The following is a 16,800-nucleotide window of genomic DNA, read 5'->3' as shown; positions in this document are numbered from 1 at the left end:
ACAACCGTATGTTTTCTTCAGGAGAAACGCAAAGCTCTAAACCAAAGTAGGATTGGAAGTCGATCTTGGTGGAATGGTGCGAAGGAGAAAAATAAGGCAAAAGATGCAGCCGAAGCAAGACATGTTGATGAAATGGTTTGAAGAAAAAAAAAAAAAGGAAGAAACGGAAAGTGAGCTGGGCGAGGGCCTTAAATAGGCATTTTTTTGATAGGACATGACGTCAGTGACTTGAAGTGAAAGCACGCCATATGAGGAAGTGAATGAAAACAAAGTGAAGTTGATGAGATATCACTTCAGCTGGCAGCTGATGAACAAACAGCCATTGTTAGTGACTTGGGTATGACCTATTTTCTGGGTCTTTCCCAACTAAGAGGCTACATTGCAGTAAGGATATCAGCCATGAGGGGAGAAGAGCTCATGAAGCGAGGTGTATAGTTATCTAGGATGGGTATATGGGTGACTGCAACACATGCCGCCTCGAGGTTTCGGGCACCAATGCAATTATATAGAAATCAGGAGATAAGTAAAAGAAGTTGTGAGACTTGAAGTAATTAAGTCGTGAGATTTGAGGTCTGTAGCGGAGTCGAGGCGGCTGTTCTCCATGGAAGTCCCCAGATAACTTACGTAATTAGAACACTTTCTCCAATCTCTATTGGTCAGAATATATTAACCATTGGCTAGTATTGCTCCCGTTGCCAGTTGGACAAGAGGGTATATAACATTTCTTATTGGCTTAGAAGAGTAGTGCCTGTTTTCTCCTGGCACTATTATCCAATCATCATCGCAGGAGTCGTGCTACTGCTAACTAAGCAGCCATGCGCCTCCTGCAGGGGGCTTCCCGATCCTCTTCTTCGAGCCTGGAGCGGTTTTGATATCGTGATGTCGCTCTTTTCTCACGCCCAAGGAGAATGATTCCCACATGTAGCTATGAACAGAGGAGACAAACTAGATGTTCGCACAGCTGAAGCATCAAAATACAGCGAGGAGGAAGGCCGCTCCCTTCTTTCCCATGGGTCTCACGAAGATGACGACTATTTAATTGTCGAGGAGCCTTCGTCCACCTCTGGTACGCCGTCGTCTCAGTCAGCCTCGACCCCCAAGATACCTCCGTCCCTCTCGACCTCCCCTACCGACCAGCCTCGAACAGGCCGAACGTCAAACCGCGTCAGGTTCGACATCCAAGACGATGGGGAAGAAGATACTAGCCAGACCTTTGAGAGTCGCCGTGATGTCGACTGGATTGCGAACCAAGACTACCTTGATGAAGAGACAGCTCAAGTACCAGGAGATCGCTCTCGTCAGGCAGTTCCGCTTCTTACGAACATAGAAGCTCCCAGCGTCACTGTCGCCACGTCAGACTTTATCCCTGAAGACCACCTTGAGAATGCTCGGCCCAGGAGTGGATTGGGAAGTGCCTTCATGAACATGGCAAACAGTATCATCGGAGCTGGGATAATTGGCCAACCATACGCTTTTCGTCAGGCTGGGTTGACCACAGGCATCATTTTACTTGTTATTCTGACTTGGACCGTCGATTGGACTATCCGTTTGATCGTGGTCAATTCCAAACTCAGTGGAGCAGACTCTTTTCAAAGCACTTTGGAATTCTGCTATGGAAGAACGGGTCTGATAGCAATATCTGTCGCACAGTGGGCATTTGCATTTGGCGGTATGATTGCATTCTGCATCATTGTCGGAGACACTATACCTCATGTTGTGATGGGAATAGCTCCATCTATCAGGGACATGCCGGTTCTGTGGTTGTTGACGGATAGACGTGCTGTTATAATCATCTTTGTTCTTGGAATATCCTACCCACTGTCACTGTACCGTGATATTGCTAAGGTATGCATATACCTTCTCTATACTCATGTTTGGTTGTTCTATAATTCTGACATTCTACATATAGCTGGCGAAAGCTTCGACTTTTGCCTTGGTCAGCATGTTAGTCATTTTGATAACCGTCATAATAGAAGGTATCCAGGTAGCTCCTGAGGCTAGAGGGGAAGTCAAAGGATCCCTCTTTGTCAATAGCGGCGTTGTTCCGGCTATTGGAGTGATCTCGTTTGGTAAGCCTAAATACGATAGTATTTATTGCTAGCTAGTGCGTTGCTAACTATGGAATAGCCTTTGTCTGCCGTATGTTCATATTGATGTATATTGATACATTGGTGATGTCACTAATTCCCTATTAGACCACAACAGTCTCTTGATATATGGTTCCTTGAGAAAGCCTACCATGGACAGATTCGCTCGTGTTACCCACTACTCGACCGCTATATCTATGGTTATGTGTCTAGTCATGGCGGTGGCCGGCTTCTTAACCTTTGGGTCAAAAACGAAGGGTAACATTCTTAATAACTTCCCTCCAGACAACGTGATTGTGAATATTGCAAGACTGTGAGTTGTCCTGGATCGGTCCTATCTTCGAACTTTAGCTAAACTGAATTCGATAGGTTCTTTGGGCTTAACATGCTGGCCACGTTACCCCTTGAGGCGTTCGTCTGCAGGTCTGTCATGACCACGTTCTACTTTCCAGAGGAGCCTTTCAACCTCAACCGCCATCTTATCTTCACTACCTCCCTGGTTGTAACATCTATGGTCATGGCTCTGATCACATGCGACTTGGGCGCTGTATTAGAACTTATCGGCGCAACAAGCGCTTGTGCCCTAGCATATATCCTTCCACCGCTCTGCTACATAAAACTGAGTAAGCAGAGCTGGGTGGCGAAGATCCCTGCCGTCCTTTGCATTGCGTTTGGTACTGTGGTTATGTGCATTAGCGTCCTTCAAACGGCAGCGAAAATGATCAAGCGTAAGTTTCTGTCCATCTCTTTAGGAACGATTCCCAAGCATCACTTTTTGCTAACATTATTCTATTATACAGATGAGGGAGGCGCAGTAACTTGTTGAAACTACTAACTGTTTTAATTGAGATTAGATGTGTTCTACTTCTATTCAACATTCTACCTTGTTATTACTAGATGCATTGATACATATTTTCATCCTGTCCCGAGCTTTGGCTAGGATGGACATTGATATCGAATCCAATGTCCGCGTCCATGCAGTCTTTATGGTGTGATTCCACATCGGGGCCCCTTTAATATACGATTTTCGGTTGTACAATCTATGGTTGGAGATCTAGCATCTGCAACCGATTAGGTTCTGTGTTTGTAATCAATGTTGTTTTCCTTTGCTTCTTTCCATTCTTTTTCATCCTGCGGCTATCCATATACCATCTGCTCTTTTCATTGTTTGCATGTCTCAGAAAGAGTTTTTTTATTATTGAATACGATTTCTCGTGATCTTTCTTCACTCCCTGATATATCTATACCTACCTTAACACACTATTATGCCATCTAGTGCTTGCTTTTGATATCAGCAGAAGAAGAGCTGGTTGTGGTTACACTGCTACTTTACCTGGTATATCTATAGCCATTCTCCCTTTCTCAACATCCAATACCAATCGGCTATAAGATCCTGGATAGCAGAAGGGGAAAGCAGTGGGAATTTATGTTGATTCTGTTGCACTTATATCCAAACCCCTTCTTCTAATACCCAGAAACATTATATCAAATGCCCCAAAGAAGACTACAGTCACTAATATCTAGTTAGAAATCTCCCAAAGGGCCCTTTCATCACTATACCTGCCATCCCTTCTATCCCTTTTCTCTTTTTTTCTCCTTATCGCATCGTTTGAGCGTGCGTCGTCTGTAGTGATCAGGATCTCTCACACAGACAATATCTCAACTTCTCACAACCTCAGCTCTTCTACTTAACCTTTTGTTTTGAAACTCCAGATGATCTTTCAGCCCTTCTGTAAAAATAACGCTTTTCTTCTCTCTGTTCTCCCTGGAAGCACAGTGGCTGACTAGCTGTAAGTTATACTCCTTCCTATATCCCCAATTACAGAGTTTGTGATGCTCCAAGGCCTCTGTGACATTCGTTGGCCCTCTGGTTTGAAGAAGATCTAGCTCAAACTTGCAGATATAGTCTTGAAAGGTGCTATAACTGGGTTTATACTGCTGCATACCAGTTGATATCAGTGCAGTGAATAAAGAAACTGGTTGAATCTCTAAGTATCAATGCTGACAGTCGAATATAGTTGTCTTTGCATTTGATAACCTCGCTACTTTGAACGTCTTTTGAGATCCTGTATCTCGGCCTACACACGGAGCCTGCCAGGTAAATTGAGAGAGGCCTATCATTTCCTCGAAAGGAGCGTCAATTTGTTCAATTATAGGCGCGTTTTGACGCGCCTGAGCCTGTAAAAGAATGGCGGAAGCATCGGTTACGGATGATGAACGCGCCAATCGCATGAAAGCTCTTCAAATGGTGTGTTTCTCTATGATGGTCCCCCATCTTCGACACTGAGCTATGTTTGACTTGAATTTGCGAAAATACAGGCCGATTTGGGTACTGCTCGCCGTGAACATATATCAACTGTTGACCGCCCAAACAAGCTTCATCGCATTGGTATTCAGCAAATCGAAGCTATTCGAGACTCTAATCGCAAAGGGACTGAGGCATACACCCTTGCTGAGACCAACAGAGAGAAACTAAACAGCTGGGCAAGTGAGTATGCGCTGCTTCATTTTCTTTTAGGTCTGTATCGATATTGACTGTATATAACAGCTTATCATGAAACGCTCGAGGAGAATATGGATGCGGAAAACCTTGATCCACTACTGGATGGACAAACACATAGACTGGCCCTCGAGGCTAAGATTAAAGGAACTAATTTGGACCATCCTGCTAGCTCAAGTAGAGGAAAGAGAGCCACTCGTGGGGCTCTGCACAGTGGTCGCGGAGGTGGTGCCGCCGGATCTCGTGGCCGTGGCGGCACAAGGTATGCATACGGTCTACACCTACGCCTCAGCACTACATAACTAACATAGCTTCCTTTAGCCATCAATCAAATACCCGGAGCGGAGACATAACAAAATCGGACCCAAGTCGTTTGAGCCCCACTGTATTCACACCAACTAAAAAGGCTCTTGCACCTCTTCCACAGAAGCCTTTGGATCCATCCAAAGACTGCAACAATCCTCCAGCTACCCGTGGTAGAGCAGACAGAAAGAGATATGGAAGCTCGAGAAACCTACCTCCCGTTACGAAAGCCAGGCGTCCCGTCTTTGCTGCTCCTCCGTAAGATTTGACAATCTATATATCTATTTAGCTCTCATCACTAATAGTACCTCTAGGAACATCAATTTCGAGTCACTCCTTGCAGATGGAGATGATTTCATGGCAGCTGTTGCTGGTGTCCAATTTGCTACAGTTGCTAAACCAGCACAGCCACCAGAAACTCCCAAAGTCCCCGAAGCTCCAACTAAGAGCCAAGATGTGTCTCCTGATCCACCTATGTCCCAGGAGCGTTCAGTTCCCTCTGATAACTTTCAAAAAGACGTGCCAGAGCCTCCTCTGCAACAACCTCAGTCAGAGGTAAAGGCGGTTGTGCCATCCGAGCCCAACGCTGAGGCTGCTGCCCCAGCAACAAACCTTAAGCCGGCTGCACCCTTGAGAATAGATGTATTTACAAATCCTTCCGAGATCCGTGATGGTCAGGGAGCTGACACTATACCACTGAAGACAGACCATGGATTCGGTTCTTACCTACCACAACCACAGCGGCACTCTACAGACGCAGAAAATCATGATGCTGACGACCTCTTCCTATGCACATCATCTGAAGCCACTGCTGCCGCTCAGATCGAGGAAGACAAAACCGAAGGAGTCAACATCAGCACAAGCCTTCTTGATATAAGTGATGGGCCTGAAGATACGATACCCCAGACCCAACCTGCCCCCCAATCTGCTCCCCAACGGGTCGAACCAAAGGATGAATCAAATGCTACCAAAGAAGAACTTGCAAAGCTTACGAAAATTCTTTCTAACCAGTCCTTACTTGACCCTGAAATCGTTGTCTATCTCCAAGAGAGAAGAGAACGCCTTGAAAAGGAGCTGGTGGAAAAGGAGCTAGCCAGAAACCCGGAAGTTGTCAAAACTGCTATCCACACTGCCGAGCCGAGCAACACGAAGTCTATCCAGTTTGGCGCATCAAACCTTGTCGCCTCAGTAGCTACACCAAATGCTCCAACTACTGCCAATCTTTCTGATATCACTAACCGCAATACTGGTGATGTGGTTAACCCAAATTCTAGGTAAATAAATTCTCAAACTAGACTAGTCTACGCATCACACTAACCCTCCGCAGTGAGAACATCAAAAATGTGCCAATGCCAGTTGAAGTAAAGAAGCCAGAGATTCGAAACAGCAGCAATAATACCTTTGACCATAATATTGTCTATGCAATTCCTGGAGCCTTTCCCTCCAAACCTCCAACAACATCTCCTCACGACGTTCCCCTGATCATCGGCGACCATCTTCTTCCTGGAAGGCCTATGAAGAAATGCGAAACGCCTCGGCCTAGTGCTCCAGTTTATGAACCAAAGCTGCACCACCTTCCTGGAACTTTGAGTGGCAATAGTAACCAGCCTTCTACATCAAACCAAGCCCATCAATTTCATGAGCCAATGATGTTCACATACCACGCAACTTCCGGTGGCACGTCTGTCGCAACATCTACTTCATTTTCTTATGCACCTCTGGGACCGTCGACTACAGGGAGCCAACCAGCCATCATTACTCACACTGCTCCTGTATCCTTCGTTTCTCCTACGGGGTCAGCTGTCCTCAATGCTCCCAAATCCCGTTTCAAGATGAGAGATACCCCTCAGTTTCCAATTAGCGCTGCTACGATGCAATATTACTCGGGGACCTTCCTAGAAGAACAGATGAAGCAACCAACCACCCCCATCCGCAAGACAAACGAAAATATCAATCCTGCAATGGGCTTTGCTTCTTCACAGCCCATAGAACCTGGCCAAAAGTCGGGCGACCACAGCCGAAACCAGTCTTTTTCCCTTTCCCCTGTTGCAAACACCTTTCGACCAGTTCTACAGAGCCGTAGCCCTATCCCAGCTGCGTTTGGTGCTCCTAACTCTGGCCGTTCTGCAACCAGCCATCACTCCAAGTTCTCATCCACTGCTTCTGAGACACCTCGTGAGCCAAAAAGTGTTTTTGTTGCTGAGATGGCAAAGCGTGGAGTGTCTGTTTCTGGAGCTCCAGTTAACAATCAGCCTGTTGAACGGAAGAAAAGTGGAATGGAGAGCTCCAAATATGCTCACTGAATACAACCCTCAAGACCCTAGCCCTATGGCCATTCGGTTAAAGGTAAGGACGAGGCTTACTTGCCATTATCTTTCAATTTTATCTTGTCACTTCTAGGGCTACTGATCCTGTCATCTAGCTCAATGATGCCTTGGATTGCATGCCTCGGATGTGTACAGCGGTCTCTTGTTGCTTTTCATACACATTTTAGCTTGATGTTCCGTGAGAAACTGCATAGGACTCCGGTTACCTTTCCATGACGATGCCGACTGGTCCCAACTCTAGACCTTCATTATCAGTTGCCTCAGTTGCCCGAGATTTACGAGAATTTCAACCGGAAAAAAAAAAAAAAAAAAAAAAAAAAGTAACTAATATTACCCTCTATTTGTATTTATTACTCTAGCCTACGGCGATGGATTGCCAGATAAAAATCTAGAGACATGACAGAGCCGCACAGCCTTTCCAAAGTTTGAAAATAAAGACTGTATGGTAATATTCATGCCATACATAGCCTGTTCAGGTAATAGGTATATACATAACCTGCTAAAAGGTGTGCCAACCGCTCTGCTAAGAAAAATAATAATGATAAAAGAATGAGAACAGAAAGGGCAGAATCCCAAATTATCCCCCAAAAAGAAACAAAGTGCCTGAACTCCGTAAGAAATACCGCCTATAACCGCTTCAAATTCGTAATGAGTCGCTCAAAATAAAGAGATAATGAGTGAAAGGATTAGGAATTAATCATAGGTTGTTCCTTACTGGCTCCGAATACAGTGAAGCATAATGCTACTGTTGACCCTGAAGGTTTTGTTTTGGAGCATTGGCATCCTCAACCCTCGTTCGTTTTGCGGCGTCTGCCTGATTCTTTGTCCGTTCGTTGTTCGGAACATTTGTGGTATCGACTAACGGCAGTCTTTTCCCATATTCGTTTTGCTGCTGCCCACCATTGATAGGGCTGTTGTGATTTCTCACTGGCGGTGGCATGTTGGAAGCGGTGCTAGCGTTCCCACTGTTCACTGCTCCCATGGATCGCCGTATTGGTGGTCGATATGATGAAGTCATAGGCGGCCTCCCTATTGGTCCATGACCACTGTTAGGTGTCGGCGCATTTGCCTTGGCGCCTGGTAAGGGCACCTTGCCAGCCTGTTGTTGTAAGGCCTGAAGAGATTTCCTGACAATAGGGGAAGAGCTAGTATGATCAATACCGGCAGTTTTGCGTATGGATGGGCTGTCAAATTGGGGGTCAAATACTGGTGCTGATTTTACAGCAGTATGGGGATCGTTTATTAGAGCTTCTGCAGCCCGAGCAGAGAAAAATCCAACTACATGGTCTTCTGATGCCTTGTCTTCACTGCTCTGCGCGCCGGAGGCCTTATTTCCATCATTATTTGGGGCAGGATCATGTTTTGGTCGTCCTTGGTCATTGGAATGTGGGAATGGTGGACCATTTGGTTGCATAGCTTGTCTCCCGCTGGGGTGTCTGGAGTCATTATTTTGATCTTGTGCAAATCTGCCCGGAACTGGAGTTTTCGGGCCGGTCATATTGCTCCTATTGATTCCATCGGCCTGTCCATTGTGTGAAGGAACAGTGCCATTAGCCGAAACCGAAGCTATGGGCTTTCTTGTATCAACTGTGGTCGCTGCTTTGGTTGCATTTGCAAAATTTCTTGCATCTGTTGGTGGGTGAGTAGCTGAGGGACCATTTTGTCCGGTTGATCGCCTTGAATAATCAGATTCCTCTATAGCTACTTCATCCGGATGTAACGAAGTGTGTTCCGCAAAATCGGCCTCATCAAATACATCGCCTTCCCAAAGTCAGCTTTAACTAAGGTAAAAAGAGTATCTGAGAACGATCTTACTTCCAAACTCGCCTTCAAACTCGTATGCGAGAGAGTCTTCTGCCGTGATATTCTCAATATCAGGAACCCGTGCAGGTAGATTTGACGGGCCATTGTTCTGATATTCTTGTTTGATAATCCTATTAGTAGGGGCTGCAGTTGGTACTTTGGGAGGCACAAAATCCACATGACGATGGAGGTTGTCAACATCAAACTTCACCTATATCAAAAGGATATTATTAGCGTAGGTAGCCTCGGGGCCTTACACCAATGGCACAACTCACTGGGGTAGCTTTAATTTTCACTACTTTGGAGAGGTACTCTTTGTCGTATATGCAATTTCCGAGTACATTTCCGAATGTCCTTAGAGTACGTTTCAGGGCGTCCGTGGTTCCTTCTTTCTTAGCTTTTTCAAACGCAGCAGCCTTCCCTTTGCAGTTTTCAATATGTCCATATCCTATATCCTGCCCAGATATGAGAATTAGTCCGTAACACTGGGGCGCGGGTATCATGGAAAACAAACCTCATGATACGTTCCATCTTTTAAAGTAACCCGCACGATCACGGATAGCCCTACTGAGACCTTACCGGTGGTAGGGTTCTCATCAGCCTATGACCAAGTCAGTACTCCTATCTATACAGGGGGAGGCGTTGGCTGAATAAATTCCAACTCACAAAATCCTGTGTTATATTTTGTATAGAGCTCGACCATCCATTGAACCCGAAGACTTCATTTGCAAGGTTGATACATTTATCTGCCGTGATATAATGTACTTTTCCTCCTCCAGAAGGCCTGGATGAGAGAAACTCTGGGCCCAGCTGCTTGTTTAGTCTCTCCCTCAGCGAGGCAACTTCGGTAGGTGTAAACTCTTCAACTCGACCGGTTCCTTTTAAATATGGATTCGCAGAGATTGCAGGATTGTCCCCAGGCCCAAGCCGATGTTGGTCTCCGATCCTGTAAGAGTTGGTCAGCGCGTCTATCGTAGCCTGCGATTAACTATGAAGAGAGTTCTAGAGCACTTACGCAGGCATCGTGACCAGAATCGTCTAGTATAACAAGCACCTCCAGATAGTACGATGATTCGAAGCTGGATAATGACTTTCGGCACCCCAAGCTGCATCTCACGACATCAATCAAACGCGCTGATGTTTGCCTGGACGCGTCTAAAAAGCTAATTACGTAATTTGATAAATTCGAGTTGGTCCAGTTTAGGTACGTCACGTGAAGATAACAACCTAATTATCCCCTTCCCCGCAAGAAAGATAACCCTGAGCCTCAATATCAACATTGGATGGGGAACCTACAAGCTGCCCAGGTAGCTCGTGAATGGTCAATTTGTTGCTTTGTAGCCACCAAGTTCGCGGGCGTGTCACAGTTATTGGGATACGGTGCCTTCGTAAGCTAGCCATCTCAAGCTGTCTAGTTATACTAAAACCGAATGAAACCACCATCAAACTAATGTCCCAGGATCCTCAGCCCACGATAAGGCTTCCACTTGGCACAAAACCCAGCTCTTTTAACGTAGCCCCAAAGTCTTCCTGATTGAAAACCTTCTTTGGAAACGTCTGTGTAAAGCTATTCACCTGATTCCCTTCCTGCTGTAGAGCGGCGGCAACCTCAAAGAGGGTGGTATCAACAGGGAAGGACTTGATGACATTCCCGGATGGTGTCATCAGTCGCAGTCTCGTCTCTGTATATGCTGAAGCTGGCTTTGAGGCCACTGGAGCTGCAGCTGGTGTAGGCTGTGCCTTTTGTTCCTCCAGAACACGACCTTCTCGTTCCGCTTTTTCTTTCTCTGCCTTCAATTTCCGAGCCTGCTTGTCTGCTTCGATCTTGGCCTTTATCCGTGCCTTTGCTTCAATTTCTTCTTGTTTCTCACGCTTCTTTTTAGCTGCTTCCTTCAACTGTTCTTTTCGTTGAAGTTCTTCCTTCATATCCTGAGTCTCCTTCGTGCTCTTACGGCGGATTTCCTGATAATTGAACCTGGGGGTCAGACTTTGAAACATGAATGCCAAAAAGAAAGAATTTATAAATCTAACCTCGTTTCTTTTTTGGTCCTTCTTATCCTGCTCAGACATTTTTTGCCTTTTTTCTGCCAGTCTTTGACGTAGCTCTTCTAGTTTAGCCTTCTTCTCTTCCTCCGTGAGCGGTGCGATCTCCTCCGTCGACTCTGAAAAGTCAACATGTTCTGTTTTAGAAGCGTGGAATTCGGCCTGGCCCTGGCTTCTGAACCGTTTCCCGCACTCATTACAGACCAAGCTCTTTGGTTCTTCTCCAGGTTTTAACTCTGGCGGTTCATCCGACGCTCCTGCTTCTGACTGTTTCTGGGCCGTTTCCTCTTGTATTTCTTCCAGCGACTTGTCTTGGTTGGCTTCTAGCCACTCGAGGGCCCCCTGTACTGAATAAAAAGACAATATGTCAGTATCAAGTATTTTTTTTTTAAACCAAAACCATCCAAGATCCTAAGGAACTCGAAGGCTGATGCTGTGAACATGGGTCGGCCTGACTTACAGCCGCCGGATTTAGACACTGCTATTTTGGCCCGCTCTGGGTCAAAGCCCATGTCGGCTAGAAGCTCCAGGTCCGAAGGCATCCTCAGCGATGTTGTGGCAGCAGCGAATGTAGAATGGAGGACAGGAGTTGATGTTCGGAAGCGAAACTCTTCTGATGATGGAAGCGCAAGCTGGTCAACTACCGGTTAGTTATCTGCTAGCTAGCTAGTTACCTGCTGCTGGCGTAGTTGTTGAACTGAGGAACAGCCCCACTAAAGATTTCCAAGCAGTTGCCTTTAAGCCTGACTAGTTATGATGATCACCCTGAAAGTAAAAGCAAGTAATAGGAAAACATCAATTTCTGGGGCCTTCTACGGAGTAGCTGCTAACTAACTAGTTGTTGGGCTCTACAAATATTTACTTCACTATCCAGAGCAGCTACACAAAGCAGACGCCTATGCAGAAGGGGCCACAAAAGACATCCGTATAGCCCATATATTCCTTATTTCCTCCATCGCTTCCTGGATCATCTCAGGGTTAAATAAAGTGCGATAGAGCCTCCCCAAACAGACCTATCGAAACCGGGGCTCCTCTTATTTAGCCCAGGTGACGAATATACAATCGGGTCAGCGCTGGGATGGAGCGGCCTTGCATAATTGCTGCAAATATCCTGCTGGCGATAGAACCAAGATCCAGCTCCCGTTGCATTGCTTAAGCAATCGGCAACAACGCAGTGGGTGTTCGCAACGTTCTGCAAATCGCGGATAAGGCTGTATATCAGACGCTAGTATTGTAGGAATCGTCCGACATGGCAGTGACAGGTTTCACCGGGACGTGGACTTCATCCAATAAATCGGTATAGACCGCAGACATAGCTTGTAGTTAGCCTGTTCCTTGGTCGCGTTGGTTGTCTGTAGTTATGAGAGGCAACCTGTTAGTTAGTGAGTTTAGTTATGGCAGGGCTACCATGGCCCAAACTCCAATCATGCATGTCGATGATATACACGGCCCCAGTCTCTTCCCATGAGTTCTAGCTTTGCTGCTTATAGCTTGAGGACCACCGCCACCGGTTGATGTGATGTCCGTGGCGGTCTTTATTCTTTGCTGGTGGTGTGTCACAAACAATAATGTCCAGCTGTCCCCCAGCCCTCTCCGCTCCACAGTTAGAGCCTATCACATGACTTTGTCTTACCTAAGCCACTCCCAGCGACATCTTGGGCTGTCTATCAACTTGCCAGCATCAAAAGATCCAACAAGGCCGACTATACCTGCATCACCCACTTCACCACCGCTCTCCAGCCCGTGTTTCCCACCAGAGATCAGGTATTCCACACTTGTTCTAGTTGTCTTCCCACAGCAGTCACCATGTCGGTCGAAATAGAACCCGGCGAGCTCGGCTTCAAGCGTATGTATTGTCCTTTGCAGACCTGGTACAGCCCGCGATTTGTGCCTAACGCCTGTAAAATATAGGCCCATTCACTAAAGAAGTCACTGAGATTCTCTACTTGCGGAATCCTAACAGTGATCCCGTTGCCTTCAAAGTATGTACTCTGCTGCTCCAAGGCTGGTCATTTTGACCGAGCTGCTTACGATTTGTCCAACAATATAGGTCAAAACTACTGCGCCCAAACAGTGAGCTGCACCCGTCATACTGGCATATATTTCACCCTAAGAGTGCTAATCGGATGACTTCAGTTACTGTGTTCGCCCTAATTCTGGCCGCATCGAGCCTGGGAAGCAAGTTGAAGTCCAGGGTACGCATCTCCGCAAATTTCCCAGCCCACCTCCCCCACGTCCTTGGTTGTGCGCAGTCATTAACCTGCGAATCGATAACAGTTCTTCTTCAGGCCATGAAAGAAGACCCTCCACTTGATGCCAAATGCCGCGATAAGTTTCTGGTCCAATCTGTTGCCGTCTCCGCCGATAAGGAGTTCTCGAATGTTGCCTCTATTGTGTGTACTGCACTCTCCCCAACCGAGTGGTTGAACATACTTGGAATTGTTAGAAACCTGGTCGCTTACAATATAGCAGTGGCAGGATGTTGAAAAGAAGTCCAAATCTCTTATTCAAGAGCGCAAAATCCGGGTCAACTTCCTACCAAGTGACGACTCGCATACCAATGGAGTGGTGCGTACCCCCGGGGTTAGCGATTGACTTCCGTCATTCCACTCTACTACTTTTTCTATAAGCATAGCTTCATTTACAACTTCGTGCGAAAATTATGCATACTGACTGTTCGATATTATAGGAGCCTGATTCCGAGCCACATGCCCAGTCTTCTCCCCATGCGCCTCAGTTTACCACCCCGGTTGTGCAGCGCACCGTTGGTAGTGGCCCCACACCTCCTAAATCCGAGGATATGAAGCATGAAAGCCCGCCCGAGCCATCATCTGAGCCGACCAACACTTTCGGCATGGCTACTTCCTCTACTCGCGTTGAGCCCTCTCAATCAAGTGACGACCTTTTGTCCTCCCAATTAGCGGAAGCAAGGCTGCAGATCAAACAACTACAACAGCAGATAGCCGATAACGAAGTGAGACAGAGAAAGAAGCCTGTCGAAGGTGGAGAACTTTCTACAAACCAATCTTCTCTCAAGCAAGCACAACCTCCTACTCAATTGGCTGCGGCGGGTGGTGTCCCTTTGCAAGCCGTGGCTGGTCTCTGTCTTCTCAGTTTCTTGCTAGCGTACATCTTCTTCTAGAACCATACCCACCCTCATTTCGAATGCTTCTCCCAACTCCTCCTGTTTCTTTCACACCTCTGACTGCCGTGCGTCACGATTGACAACCCCTGATTTCTCCGCCCCTGTTGCTTCCCCCTTTCCCAATCCCCCCTTCCACCACTAAGTTTTAAGTTCTGTCTTGTCGGAGTCATCACGTCTTTTTACCAGCGCCCTAATACATCTCAGACCGAAGAGGTTGGCCATGCACACACAAGCGTTCCCTTTCCCTATTTCGCTCCAGAGCTGCTTCCGCTCCCAACCGGTGTATCATGGGATCCAAGTATTTTCCTATGTCCATTTTCCTTCCCACCTGCTACTCACTGTTAACTGTCTATTTCCTACTGTCTGAACTTTTCCTTGCTTAGTATATTATGCTCTAACGGATCTTCTTTCTCTCCCTACTTCATTCTTGATCTCCTCTACTCCCCTTCTCATTAAGCCGGTTGAAAGTTCCGAGATTAGCCATCTTAACATTCATGGAAAAAGGTGATATTTTAACAACAGTAATTCTCTGTCAATGGGTTTCTTTTGAGTTATTTTCGGCATAGTGACGATAGCTAAAGAAATAAGGGCCTTTTTTATCGTGGGATTCTTTCTATTATGTCTATCTGTACCACCATAATGACCGTATGGCGTACTATTTGTACTAACTATCCTCCCATCAAGACCTTGATGTGTTATGAGGAGGGAGCATCAACCGAGCATGCAAGCGTCTGTCAACGTCTCCTGACACATTAGTCGAGTGACGAAGCCTTTGCACCTGTTTCAGGAGAGGCATCCAAACAAAGAGTATGAAGTGAGAAATAAGGGATAAAAGAAAAAGAGAAATAGAAAACAATATTAAGAAAAAAAAAAACAGAAGGAAAATTATGAGAAAAATGAGAAAGCCTCCCCAGAGATAAGCACCCAAGAAAATGTGATAAGAAAACAGATAGTATGAATGAGTATCGTGAGACCGTTAGAAGGCAAAGGAAATGTAGGATGGTGGAAACGGGTAACTAGAGTGTATTTGGAAGATGCGGTAAAAAGGAAAAGGAAGAAAAAGGGGCCATCAGTTATAGTTATCCGGAAAATAAAGTTATAGCAAGCCATTGCCACATGTATGAAGGCTGGGTGGGACGCGGAAAAAAGATGTATGTATCCACAGAGCAGATGAAAAAACTCGATCTAGTATTTAACAGATGGGTATCGTAATCGTTTCATTAAAAGGTTGCTCAAAACGTTGTCTGCTTTCACGACGCAAGGGGGGAGGCAAATGGTGGAAAGCAACGCCATTGGGAGGAATGGAAGGGCCTCAGTCCGTAAAAGGAGGGTGAGATGAATTGAGTAGGATTACCATGGCCCGACCTTCAACGGCAGGCCAGCTCCGTAAGTGCCTGACATGAGCTGTTGACGTATTGACGACATGTCGCCTTGAGAGCTGCCGGCGTTGGAATTGCACGGGTTGCCCACGTTGCCACCGATCCAGCCAAGGCTCTGGTTCAATTCATTCACGGCGTCCTGGAGTTTTCCTCCGGCGGTCTCGTTGTGCTTTGCAAGCTTTTGATCCCAGCCTCCGTACTGCAGTTGGATACCGCCTCCACGCTTTGCTGCCTCCCTGATTACTAGACACCATGCTTTGCTCATCTCTTCATACGCTGCATACTTCTCAAGATTGTGTTGTGGCGTCGTCCACCGCGGAAGTTGATGTATGATATCTGTAGCACCGTCCAGGTAACTTAGTGATGTTGACGGTTGCGATTCATTTGGCGGGAGAAAATGGGGTGTAAAGTCGTTCAGGGCTTCAAGGAGGTTGGTAAGATGCTGGCGGACTCGATTGTATGCGTAGTCGGAGGAAGGGTTCCCGCCCAGCGGGAAAGAGGACTGCAGCGTGGACTGGTAGTTGTTAAGGACTTCGAGGGCGGCGCTGACGCTGGGCCGAGGGGCAGTGTGCATGACCTCAGAGGCAATCTCTGGATGACGATCACAGAGCGACCTCAACACCGACCGCAGAGCATCTGTGTCGAGCGTCTCCATTAACCGAGGGAGAGACAGCGGCCGGCCTGAAACGTTCGGCCGTGGTCGTTTGAGGTGACGGGGAGCTAACGGCCGTGGATGGAGGGCAGGAGACCCTGAGGGCGAGGCAGACATGCGAGTATCGTCGCTCGGGGGGCTGTCATCTTCAGCCTTTCTCTTCCGGTTCACTGAGGCGTTGGTCGATGACACTGTAGTGAAGCAGTCAAGTCAGCCAGGCATACCAAACTCCATCATATTGCTTTCCTGTAGGTGCTGGGGGAGGAGGCGTGCGCTCGGAGTAAGTCCTACTGGAATATGATGCAGAGCGACAAGTAGTCTCGTAAAAGTGAGGAGGAACAGGCGGTGTGGCTACCAGGCTGTTCATGATCACCGAGGGCTGCTCGGCAAGGAGTGACTGCTAACGAGAGGTCGTGATGCAGCGGCTGGGTGAGTCTGCGGGAGTTGGCCCTTTGGTAGGAGACGTCGACAGCACAGGAAGGGAAGACAAGCGGAAGAGCGAGGATGGAGAAGAGCAAGTCAGGCGGTTGCGTTGAGTTGGCAGCGAGAAAAAAAAAGGCG

At 46.9% G+C, this 16,800-nt stretch overlaps 6 protein-coding genes across 8 annotated transcripts; 3 read left to right on the top strand and 3 right to left on the bottom strand.

Moving 5' to 3' along the window:
- Positions 1-927: 927 nt before the first annotated feature.
- On the top strand, positions 928-2,913 carry TERG_07625 (uncharacterized protein; the record flags this gene model as incomplete). Its single annotated transcript, XM_003231961.1, has 6 exons — positions 928-1,845; positions 1,910-2,069; positions 2,128-2,139; positions 2,196-2,400; positions 2,457-2,815; positions 2,888-2,913. The coding sequence occupies 6 exons, from the start codon at positions 928-930 to the stop codon at positions 2,911-2,913; spliced, it is 1,680 nt and encodes a 559-aa protein (XP_003232009.1).
- Positions 2,914-4,275: 1,362 nt separating this feature from the next.
- TERG_07624 (uncharacterized protein) lies at positions 4,276-7,471 on the top strand (the record flags this gene model as incomplete). The annotated part of the gene is made up of 6 exons (XM_003231960.2): positions 4,276-4,335; positions 4,407-4,575; positions 4,636-4,849; positions 4,909-5,148; positions 5,205-6,164; positions 6,218-7,471. The coding sequence occupies 6 exons, from the start codon at positions 4,276-4,278 to the stop codon at positions 7,191-7,193; spliced, it is 2,619 nt and encodes an 872-aa protein (XP_003232008.1). The 3' UTR covers positions 7,194-7,471.
- Positions 7,472-7,959: 488 nt separating this feature from the next.
- On the bottom strand, positions 7,960-8,715 carry TERG_07623 (uncharacterized protein; the record flags this gene model as incomplete). The annotated part of the gene is made up of 1 exon (XM_003231959.2): positions 7,960-8,715. The coding sequence occupies one exon, from the start codon at positions 8,713-8,715 to the stop codon at positions 7,960-7,962; it is 756 nt and encodes a 251-aa protein (XP_003232007.2).
- Positions 8,716-10,484: 1,769 nt separating this feature from the next.
- Positions 10,485-11,090, bottom strand: TERG_07622 (uncharacterized protein; the record flags this gene model as incomplete). The annotated part of the gene is made up of 1 exon (XM_047748801.1): positions 10,485-11,090. The coding sequence occupies one exon, from the start codon at positions 11,088-11,090 to the stop codon at positions 10,485-10,487; it is 606 nt and encodes a 201-aa protein (XP_047604790.1).
- Positions 11,091-12,869: 1,779 nt separating this feature from the next.
- TERG_07621 (uncharacterized protein) lies at positions 12,870-14,205 on the top strand (the record flags this gene model as incomplete). 3 transcript variants are annotated; one of them, XM_003231957.1, is made up of 7 exons in its annotated part: positions 12,870-12,909; positions 12,975-13,045; positions 13,114-13,136; positions 13,200-13,258; positions 13,341-13,456; positions 13,536-13,631; positions 13,753-14,205. In XM_003231957.1, the coding sequence occupies 7 exons, from the start codon at positions 12,870-12,872 to the stop codon at positions 14,203-14,205; spliced, it is 858 nt and encodes a 285-aa protein (XP_003232005.1). The 3 variants fall into 3 exon arrangements, with proteins under 3 accessions (XP_003232005.1, XP_047607291.1, XP_047607292.1); XM_047750420.1 differs by lacking the exons at positions 12,870-12,909; positions 12,975-13,045; positions 13,114-13,136 and having other exon boundaries at positions 13,190-13,456; XM_047750421.1 differs by lacking the exons at positions 12,870-12,909; positions 12,975-13,045; positions 13,114-13,136; positions 13,200-13,258 and having other exon boundaries at positions 13,355-13,456.
- Positions 14,206-15,085: 880 nt separating this feature from the next.
- TERG_07620 (uncharacterized protein) lies at positions 15,086-16,714 on the bottom strand. The gene is made up of 2 exons (XM_003231956.2): positions 16,531-16,714; positions 15,086-16,430 (listed from the first exon to the last, which is right to left on the bottom strand). Exons 1-2 carry the CDS (start codon positions 16,604-16,606, stop codon positions 15,559-15,561), a joined length of 948 nt encoding a protein of 315 aa, XP_003232004.1. The 5' UTR covers positions 16,607-16,714; the 3' UTR covers positions 15,086-15,558.
- Positions 16,715-16,800: the final 86 nt, after the last annotated feature.

Source organism: Trichophyton rubrum (genome assembly GCF_000151425.1).
Source record: "Trichophyton rubrum CBS 118892 genomic scaffold supercont2.10, whole genome shotgun sequence".
Classification (NCBI taxonomy): Eukaryota; Fungi; Ascomycota; class Eurotiomycetes; order Onygenales; family Arthrodermataceae; genus Trichophyton; species Trichophyton rubrum.
This window is presented reverse-complemented; position numbering and strand designations above follow the sequence as displayed.